At 33.0% G+C, this 11,728-nt stretch overlaps 1 protein-coding gene across 1 annotated transcript; it reads left to right on the top strand.

Annotated features, from left to right (window-relative positions):
- Positions 1-1,407: 1,407 nt before the first annotated feature.
- LOC133785877 (phytochrome-interacting ankyrin-repeat protein 2-like) lies at positions 1,408-1,983 on the top strand. Its single transcript, XM_062225093.1, has one exon. It carries the CDS (start codon positions 1,408-1,410, stop codon positions 1,981-1,983), a length of 576 nt encoding a protein of 191 aa, XP_062081077.1.
- The last annotated feature ends 9,745 nt before the right edge of the window (positions 1,984-11,728 follow it).

Here is an 11,728-nt window from a genome sequence, read left to right as displayed (position 1 = left end):
TCCCTTTTAGTCATAAAAAAATTGTTTATGACTAAAAAATATCATTAAAGTACATGGTGTTACTAATATATATTGTTGACCACAAAAATGAATAATGACTATTTGAATGAAGATTGATAATAATTTGAGAATTATAAACTTCAAGAATAACAAACGTAAACGACATATTTAGGTGGTTCAGCTTTAGATATTGGTAATGACCTATTTTCACATGCGTAAGTCTCGACCAGCTTCATTTGGTATTTCAATCTTTAACTTGTAATCATCCTAGTTTGCATATCCGCTATATCAACCATCATTAATATTTATAGATAACATAAATTTTTTGTTTTAACAGTTTTTTATTTTTTTCGTTAACTTTTAACGAAATATATTTAACGATAGATTGTAAACATAACTTAAACTTAAATAAAATAAAATAAATAAATAATTAAACAAATTAAAATATGATATTTTACAATAATAATTATTTAAAAATAATAAAATCATATATTTAATAACTTAAATAAAATTTAATTAAACTTAAACTTAATATTATATTAAGCGTATAATATATAATCTTTTGTGGTCACTGTTAAATTCTAAAACTAGAACAAACGTAAACTTAAACAAAAATAAATTAATTAATTAATTAAAATATGATATTTTAAAGATATTTTATAATAATTTAAATACTTAAATCATATTTATTTAAAAATAATAAAGACATACCTATCATGTTATTATGAGTAAAAAGAAGAACTTAATAATTCTTTTCACTATAATATATAACTTTTATATATTCAATATAATTGTTTGATAAATTTTTACCATTAAAAAAAGTCATCTTGAATTTGCAAAAATCATATTATAATATAATCATGAATATTAATTAAAATTGATATAGAGAGTTGTAGTGAAGGTGAGTTTTCATAAAAGTAGTTCGATGGAGTAGAGAATTAATTAAAATATCCTTATGAGACAGCCTCATTTTTTTTTGGCAGTTTGCCTTGATATAAATTTCCATAAAATCCGTGAGCTGTTTTACGAGAAATGCTCAACTGTACTTTGAGTAGCCCAATGAACTCACTAACCTGTTCAGTTTAAATTTGAAAGTATAATATCTAATTAAATTTACAGATATTTTTTGAAATTATTTTTATATATAATATCTTTGTTAATTACGATATAATTTTTTTTGAAACTTAATTAAAAAATTAAATTCATAAAAATATCCTTAATTATATCATATTACTCGGAAATATATGCATATATATAATCACAAACCTCATACAGATCCATCGCTACTCATTCTAGCAAACCCTTTTCTGTTTCTTCAATTATATTAGAAGATCATCAAAACCCTTTTGGGATATCATTGCCCTGACCCAATATATTCAAGAGAATTAACTAATTGGTATTATCATGATGAGTAGTCGAAGTTTGTCGAGGACTAGGCGCAGGTCTCGATCTGGGTCAGTAAGTAGGGATGATCATAATCATGATCATAGAAGTGGTTGGAGTTCGCTTCATATCATGGCTCGTAGAGGGGATTTAGAAGAGGTTAAGCGTCTTCTGGAGGAGGAGGGAATGGACGTGAACGTGGCTGCATGCGGCTCCAAATCGACAGGCGTAACTCCTCTCCACCTGGCTGCCGAGGGTGGCCACCTCTCGGTCATGGAGGAATTACTGGAGCGTGGTGCGGATATTGATGCTAAAGCTAAGAATGTCAATGGCGGTTCGTGTGGCTGGACTCCGCTCCACTATGCGGCCAAGCAACGGAAGAGAGAAGCAGTGAAGTTTTTGGTTGAGAATGGGGCGTTCTTAGCACCAGATATCAATGATTGCAGGTTCAACCCTCCAATCTACTACTGTGTTGGCCTTGACTGGGCTTATGAGGAGTTTGAACGTCTGCAACGAGAGAAGAAGATTATCTCATCGTCATCATCATTATCATCTTCTCCTTCTGATGAGGAGACTAATTATTTCACTTCTGAAACCTAAATTAGTTACAATCTTATTACTTTGTGATTATTTGATGATGATCTGGATCCTTTGGAGTACTGAATATACTGTGTAGTAGTGCTGTTACGCAAACTTTTGTTGCAATGGATATTCTTATTACAAGATCATGAGTATATATAAACAAAAAAAACATATATATTTCTACCTTAATATTCCCATAAATGTTGACTTTTGTAGTGTGGAACATGTTCTGACCGATTCTATGAAAAAAAAAAGTGATGTGTTCATGATCTTAGGATACAAGAAAACATAAAATTGCAAATAACAATAGGAATAGAATAGGTAAAAAATAATAAGAGAAAAAATGATAAGAACATTTTTAATTAAATATTAATAATCTAGAAGCAGTTCTCACATTTCCTCACAATTAAATTACTAAGTTTGAATCCCCACCCAATGTCAAAACATATAATAATCTTTTCACAACAATAGAAGAAATTTATTTTCTATTCCCCGACCAATCAGAACTTCAATTATTAGGTGCTGAAATCGATTCTACAAATAAATTCTAACTGGTATTTGTTCATAAATTTGACCCTATTACGTATAATGTTTAGAGTCAATAATCGATAGTTTTCATGCTCAATGAAATTCATGCGTGTATACCCAAAGAAAATATTGCAAAGAAAAAGGTCCAAACATATTTTCCTTTTGTTATATGATAAAATATGACATTTTGTTTTTCATATTACCCTGGATATATTTCATGCTACTTACTTGGAATTGGAGTTTTGAAAGTTTGACATGGGTCTTGTTAAACGTGATGATTTTATGCATATTGGGATCGGCGTTTGCAACAAAGATTGGCCAATGTTTTGTTTAAAAATTCAAAATTCGCCACCCAAATATCATAATTATTAGAGTTTATTTAAGGAACAATTAAAATTTAGTTTTTTTAATATTTAAAAAAATTCAAAGTTGGTTTAACAGTAGATAATAAATTAGGATGAAAATTTGTGTTTTTCTGCATACATCGCCCGTGGAATTTGCATGCGTTTATCAATATACATTTACTTTTATTAATTAGATATTGGAGAGGCTAGTTAGGCTGTTATAACTTCGATTAGTTAATTAGTATCACTTTGTTATTTTCTGATTACTTCCTCTATTTTGTATCTAAAGTTGTTTTCTCATTTTCTCCACATTTTTCCATGTACTCATAATCCCTGGAATCATTGGCGGATCTATAGCTTTAAAATTAATTAATAAAAGGATAGGTACTCATTTAGTACCTTGTGATTTAGCAAAATTTCATTTTAGTACCCTCTACTACTAGTACTACTCAATTGATACCCTCGAATTTGAAAATCAGTTAAAATTGGTACCTTCCGGTCATATTTGGTCATCAATTTTTTATAATGACCATATTGCCCTTCGTCCAATTAATTTTAATTAATATAAATAAAAATAAGATTAATCAAATTAAAGGAAAGGAAAGGAAAAGCAAGCCCTAATATTTTTGAAAATCAATTCATCTTCTTCTTCTTCCTCTTTCCTCTTTCACTTCAATTCTTTCTTCTTACTTCAATGCGAATGATGTCGAAGATGGAGACTGGAGGCGGAGATGGAAGCGAAGTCGGTTGCTCAACGAGGTGGAGGTAGGGTCTAGGTTTTTTTTACGACTGGTATCTTCAAAGTGGGCAACTCGAAAAATGTGGGCACTGGTTTCTTCGATCTAGGTTAGAGTTGTTTTGGTGGTAGTTGCCTAGGATGAAGTTTGCCTCTATTGAAGTCAACGATCGTCGCTCACTCAGAAGCTTCGAGCATGGCTTTCAAGTTAGACGACTTTGATGCAAAGCAGAGGGGCGAAGAGATCCAAGGACTCACGAACGAGGCTAGCGAAGGCTTGGGGAGGAGTTGCTCAACGAGGAGTGGGAAGATATGGGTTTGTTTGGGGAAGAGCTAGCCTTGTCAACGAGGACTCACAAATTGGTGAACAAAAGCTTGATTTGAGTGGCATCAACAGAGACTCACGAACACGCCTTCGATTTGGATTCGTTGGGGAAGTGGGTGAACGATGGAGATTCACAGACGTGGCGTTGATGTGGGATTCGATTTGAGATGATGGCTACTTCGAAGTGGGTGAAATTTTTTTTTATTAAAGATTCATGGATTTTCTTTTAAATTTTCTTGAATGATTTTGAATAAAATTTGGATTTTGTCTCTAGATTCGTTAATGTTCTTGGTTCATCGATTCTTAGTTTGTCAACCATGGAGGTGGCACAAGGATGGTAAGGATGGGGGGCGACCGACGAGTGCATGAGCGAAGGAAATGGGGGACAACCATATCTTCACTTTCCACATTTAACTAAGCAAAAGACAAATCCAAATCTTTTTCCAAATTTGGTTAGCAAATAAAATAATTCAAAATCTATTTTGTTACTAGTTTTGAAAAATAAAATTTGTGTATGGGGTTATGAATTTTTGTTTTGTTAAATCTAATTATGTTTTTTTTATTAATTCAATATATTTATAAATAAAAAAATAATTAAAATAAATAAATTTATTATAACCAAGGGTAATCTGGTCATTATGAAAAATATGTTGACAAAATCCGAGTTGAAGGTACTATTTTTAACTGATTTTTAAAATTGAGGGTACCAAGTGAGTAATAGAGGGTACCAAAATCATACTTTACCAAATCAGGAAGTACTAAATGTGCAAATTCCCATAATAAAACACACTCACAAGAAACAATTAAAATAATAATTAATAAACTTTAACACATCATCAACAAAAACCTAATGAAGCTAATATTTCTTAGGATTAAAAAATGAGATTTTTACATAAAATACTAATTGTCACTAAAAAAAATTACGTTTTTATGGTCAAATATTTTTTTTTTCAATTTTACGGTTTCAAGATAATTTTTACATTTTTATGGTTTTTTTTTCTTTTTTTGTGTTGATTTCAAGTTGTTTTTAGGTTTTTTTTTGTGCTTTCACGTTGTTTTTAGTTTTTTTTTTTTATGTTTAGTTGGTCCAGTGAGTTGTTTTCAAGTTGCTTACAAATTGCTTTCTAGTTGTTTCTCTTAAAAAAGGTATTTTCGTAATTATGAAACTTTGAAAATCGTATTTTTGAAAACTTGAGTAGGTATTTTTGAAAGAAAAAAAATAGGAACCATAGAAAAAACAAAAAAAATGTGTATTTAAGAAAAAAATCTCTTAAAAAAAACATTGTGACAAAATAACGACGATATAGGATTCTCATTTATTCAGATATAGTTAGTACACTACAACATAATTGGGCATTACCAGCGGACGCCGGTAGGGTCAGTCGGTAAAAAAAGGGAAATATTTTTTTGCTGGTAAAAAATGGGAACCCGCCTCTATAGATTATTACCGGCAGGACCCTGCCAGTAATAATCGGTTGGTATTAATCATTATTACTGGCGGACTGACACCCTGCTAGTAATAATATATTAATACCAGCGGATTATTAGGGGCGGACCTCGCCGATATACAATTAGTCAGACATCGTGTCTGACTCATTTAATATCGGTGGGTCCCACCCCTATTAATCCACCGATAATGAATTAATTATTTTTTAAAAAATATTAAAATATAATAATTCATTTGAATTTATTTATAAATAAATAAATATATAATAAATTCCTAAAGATAACACAATTAATATTCATCAAACAAAATTACATATAAACTAATCATAAAATAAACATAATAAAATATCAATTGTCCTAATTTAATTAAAAAACATAAACTAATTATCATTGTTTGGATCGGGCCAATTAGGAGAGAAATATTCATTAACATTCAGGTCAATATCTTCATCAATGTTACAGGACTGTGTCAATGGTGATGAAGCATATTGTTGTGCTTGTGGTGAAGGGTAATAAGTTGGTGGAGACTGCTGCAAAGATGATCCAAACGAGACTACAAATTGTCGAGTTTGTGGCTGTGCCGAGGGAGACTGATGCAATAAACTCTCAAACTGACCATGCCTCGGTTGTGGTTGCTGCTGCTACTGCTGCTGTGACGAACTCACAAACTGACCATACTTAGGTTGTTACGATGATTCCCCAACCTCACGATGCCTAGGATATGATGTCTGAGATCCTCCAGGGACGTCAAGGTAATAAAGAGAAGAGGACTAGGAGGAGCATCCATACATGTACTGAAATTGTTGTGATGTGCCTCCATATATGTTAGGAGAATTCTGTTGAGGTGGATAAAAATATTGTTGTTGTGGCATCGACCAAGGAGGTGAACTTTGAGAAAAAAATCCAACTTCAGGTTGTGATGGTAAATGCCGTTGTAGAAGGTTGTCAAACCGCAAGTCATAAAGAGAATTGGTATGTTGAGGGTTACCAGATGGACCTTGTTGAGATCTCACCATCCGGAGCTCGTCACGCATTGCCTTCATCATCTCCGCCATGTCTTCTTGAGGCGTATGAACAAGTAGGGCTTGGGACTGACTTTGACTTGTGGAGCTCTAGAAGCTGATTTTTTCCCTTTCCTTTTGTTGTAACCCACTCCTCTTTGAAAGTCAGACCTCTCCTCGAGTACTTTACTCATAATCTCGTATTGATCGACCATCGAAGAATCAGTTCCAGATCCAGTTTCAGATCCATCCGTCAGTCCTTGAGACTGGCTTTGAAGTCGTGCCCTCTCAAGCTCTTCTGTCATTTTTTCCTATTCATAAAAAGTATTAGAAACACAACAGTAACATAGTTTCATAAAAATAATTACACTAAAGTTTCTCAAGCTGCGTCATTGACAAAAGCTTTTGTCGATTTTCTCAAATGGAAATCTTTCCAAGTATCAATAACATGTTCATCAAGGTTTGCCTATACAAATGTAGAGATAGTGTGTTAGAACGTATAATTTTGTTAAATTAAATTAATATTTTTACTTACGAATTGGTGACGCTTAGCTGCCAATGATTTTGTGCCTTGCGTCGATGTATACTTCATTTCTTTTCTGTTTTTCTTATTTTGGTTGGATCGCGCAATAAATTTTGGGCTAAAAAACAATTGAACAATATCTTTCTAGCTCTCCTTGGTGCAATGGTCAGGTGGGGCAATGAGGACACTCTCCAAATCTTCCGGCTTAGAGTAATATTTTTGGAAGTGAGTATGTTTGATGTTCTTTCTCTCAGAATATCTTTTGCGCATCTATGTGTAGATAGTTTTCATAACTCTCTCAGGTTCTAGATACCATCAACATTATAAAAATGATACATTAAAAAAATAACACGCTAGTTGAGTTTGTAAATGATTATAATAAAAAATTTAGACCATAATACTTGTTCTAATTTTTTACCTTCATCTTTTGTACAACTTGATCCTTAAATTGTTGAGGTACATCAAAAAAATCCAAGTAATGTCCAGGCAACAATATGGTGACTTGGAGGCCTATCTGGCGGACAAAAGCTTGGTCCTCCAAGCCAACCACTTTGTTCGTCCTAGGATTAAGCTGAAGATCTAGTAGTTTCCTGACATTCCGCCTTTAGATTTCAAGTGGTATGTTATTAGCAAGGCCACAACCCTTTCTTCTCGACAGTTGAGCTATCCATATTTTCAACAATCACCAAAATTTGTAATATTAATATAAATTAAACATTCATTGAGATTGGCTTTCAATCTGTGACCAAAATTTGAAAATTATTATTAACCTGACTTGCAGGAGGATGGTACCCTACTAGGATCTAGCGAGTCTAGACCACCACCATCTCCACCGTGATAGGTGGCTATATCAGCTGACATTGTATTTAAGAACAAAAATTATTAGTTAGTATCAAATTAACTATTAATACTCATCCTCAACAAAGATGAGATATCACCAATGGAAATGAACAAAATGATTATAGGTCTTATCTATTATATTTTAATTTATTGTCTTTATTACAAAAATATAAAAACTATGTAGAATAAGCACTATCGCTTTCATTATTAATTAAATTGACATCAATTGGAGACACATGATTAATATCATCTTCACAAAGATCAACTAGCAATTCATCTTCTTAACAACTTCTTCTTCACCTAAGTCGTCATTTATGAAATTATCATCCACTTGACCAGCAGACAAATTTTGTATAGTACCAATATATGTTGCAGGTAGATGAGATTCCATAACCAACTGACCGAGATCCACGATCAACATCAATATTAGCTTCATCATCCTCGATGTCCCAAATTTGACGATGGTTGACATCCTCAACAAATTTCCAGTGTCGACCTCTAAGTAGATCATCGAGATAGAATACTTGCTTAGCTTGGCTAGCAAGTATATATGGCTCATCTTTGAACCATTCACCACTGACGTTTATACTAGTGATATTATTTTCAGTGATTGTTTTCTTCCTTCTTGGATCAGTATTAAACCATCTGCACCGAAACAATGCCACTGAATATGCACCAATGAAAGATAACATCAATACTTCTTAAAGCGTGCCATTAAAGTTAAAACCTTCTGTTCCGGTAATAGACACTCCACCATTCTATGTGGTGCGCTTTTGATTTCGATCATATGCCATATATCGAACATTGTTCACTATACAACCTTCATAATAGGTTGCCAAGTGATATGACTAGATGCTAAAGCTAGCAACTCATCACTATTCTCTAAAGATCCAAGCTTATGCAAGTCATATATCTAAATAAATTAATAAATATATATTAGAATAAAAAAAACATCATTACAAAAATGAAAGTTTAAAAGTACTCTCGTTTTTACCTTCTAATGAAACCACGGGCGAAAAAATTTCTTGTGTAAAAGATTATGATCACCATCGGGGTATTTCAGTCTATTTTCTTCTAGGTGTTCGCTGTAAATTTGAATAGTGTTACTATATTAGATAAAACAATTTAGAATGAACATAAATTTGACTTTAAAGGGAACAAACTTACTCTAAGTAAGCCTGAATTTCGAGAGAGTTGTAAAATATGAACCATTTAGCCATTTCATGAGTTGCACGATCGAGAGGCTCGAGAGTTCCCTTTTTTTAGGAGACGACATTGAGATTGAAACACAGAAAGGTGTTGTGGGACATACACCTCATCTTCATTGCGATCAAGACGATTAAATCTTGTTTCAACCCCTTTGAAATACATTGAACAAAATGTCAAGCCTCATCTGCAACATAACCTTCAACTATCGACCCTTCAAGATGAGCTTTATTTCCCACGTAGTTGTTCAATTTTTTTCATGTACCTTTCAAAAGGATATATCCACCTCATAAATACCAGTCCACCCAAAATTGCTTCTTCCAGAAAATGTATGACCAAATGAATCATTATATAAAAAAAAAAGTAGGAGGAAAAATCAACTCCAGTTTGCACAATATCATAATAAGGTCTTTTTGTGCTTCCTCCATATCTTTAACATTTATAGTCCTCAAACATACTTGCCTGGAAAAATTGCACAGCTCAGAAATGGTGGTCGATATAGGTTTTGGGAAAAACTTGCGAACACCCACTGACAGTAATCGTTGCATTATAACATGATAGTCGTGGGATTTCAACCCAAGAATATTTGTTTCATTCTCAGTTACTTTTTTTTTTCAAATTTGAACAAAAGTCATCTAGAAATTTCACTTCTTTAATAAATTGACAAAATTGTAGTCTCTGAGCAAGAGTTAACGCGTAAGGAACATGCGGCTTTATAAACTTTCCATTCTCTTCTTCATAAATCTACAACGATTCTTGCATTCCCATCTTCTTCAAATCATATCTTGCATTAGTAGGGTCCTTAGATTTTCCATTGTCCAAGATTGTGCCAAGGAGACTATCACACACATTTTTTTCAACATGCATGGCATCAATGTTGTGTTTTAAATTGTTTGTACACGAATAATCAAGCTCGTAGAAGATGCTTTTTTTCCTCCAATTTCGGTCTTCCGTCACTCTTCTACGTTTCATACCTCCAAACTGCAAGTATTTTCCTAGAACTTGGGGTGGAAGGCTGTTTACTTGTTCTAATATTTCCTCACAAGTAAATCGTCTCGGATGACGTCTTTCCTCAATTTGTCCGCCGAACTCAGTGTCCCTTCTCATTCGATGGGTACTTGGCAAGAATCTTCTGTGACCAACATAAGATGTTTTACGAATCACTCGAATGGAAGATGTGTCTTCATTACACGTGGGACAAGCTTTATATCCCTGACCACTCCATCCAAACAAACTACTTCGAGCTGGAAAATCATTAACTATCCACAAAAAGGATGTGCGCAGCTTGAACATAGTGTCGGTCCTACTATCTCTTATAACTACTCTATTAACCCACAACTCCTTCAACTCATCCACCAATGGTCTTAAAAATACATCTATGTCGTTACCCGATGATTTTGGCCCAGGAATAAGGAGGGTCAGCATAAAATTATTGTCTTTCATACACAACAAAGGTGGAAGATTATAGTTCGCCAATACCACAGGCTACATGTTGTATGCTAGGTTCATGTTGCCAAATGGATTAAATCCATCGGCAGCTAAGCCTAAACGAACATTCCTGGGATCACTTGCAAAATCAGGATGATTGGCATCAAAGTTCTTCCATGCCGTCCCATCCACCGGGTGTCGCATTACCCCATCATCTTTCGATTTTCCAGTGTGGTGCCATAGCATTTCCTTCGTTGCAAGCCTTGAATTGTATAGTCTTTTCAACTGGGGTGTCAACGGAAAGTAACACATCACCTTATGTGACACATTTTTTCCTTTAGTTTTTTCAGAAGTAATCCATCGACTACTTCCGCAAACCGGACATTCCTCTTTAGTTGCATGCTATTTGTAAAATAAGCAGCAATCATATTGGCACACATGAATTGACTCGTATCCCAACCCTAATTTCTTTAATCTCTTTGTAGCATTGTAGTACGTTGATAGAATTTTATTTTCCTTCAGAAAGGCAAGCTTTAACAACTTTAGTAATTCATCAAATATGTTGTTAGAATCTTCCCTCTAACTTTTAAATGCAATAACTTAGCAAAAAAGTTAAAGGAAGATGTTCAATCACAGCCAGGATACAACTTAGCTTCAATCTCCTCAAACAACTCGTCGTAATACTGACTCGCACCGGAATTATTTTCTACTTCCTCAGTTGTTGGTAAGAGGAAGTCCTCCATAATGAGAATCATCTCGTCAACTTCATCCTCATCAACCACTTCATCAACAACATCTAGTTCCGCTTCCCCATGATAAATCCACCTCTCATAACCTTGATAAAAACCCCTATCAAATACATATGATTCGACAACAGGTAAAGTTTCAATCCTATTATTTATGCATTTGACTCACGGACACCTAATTCTTCCATCGGAATCCTTATATTCCGAGGCCATCGTCAAAAAGGATTGTAGACCATTTCAATATTCGTGACAAGCACGATTTCTCAATGTTGTCCAAGTCTTGTCAATCGTCATCTAAAGTATTATAAGAGTGTATGAGTTTTAGTAATGTGAATAAGAATGGATAACAAAAAAATTTGTTATCATTTTTTAAATCTTATGCAATATTATTATATCTTATGCTATTTTATGATGTTTTATTAAATGTAATTATCAATTTCTATATTCAACTAATTTATAACTATTTAATATTAGATAATGTTATTTAATAAACAAATTAATAATTTTCTTAAACTAATTTATTATTATTTAATTAACTATTATTAATTTTTTAAACTTTTAATAATAGGAAACCTATTATTACAAAATAATTAAATTATTATTAATTTAACTATTTATTCATAATTTTTTTAATTTGTAA

This window comes from Humulus lupulus, chromosome 6 (genome assembly GCF_963169125.1).
Source record: "Humulus lupulus chromosome 6, drHumLupu1.1, whole genome shotgun sequence".
Classification (NCBI taxonomy): domain Eukaryota; kingdom Viridiplantae; phylum Streptophyta; class Magnoliopsida; order Rosales; family Cannabaceae; genus Humulus; species Humulus lupulus.
The sequence above is the reverse complement of the archived record's forward strand: the minus strand, read 5'-3'. Positions and strand labels throughout refer to the sequence as shown.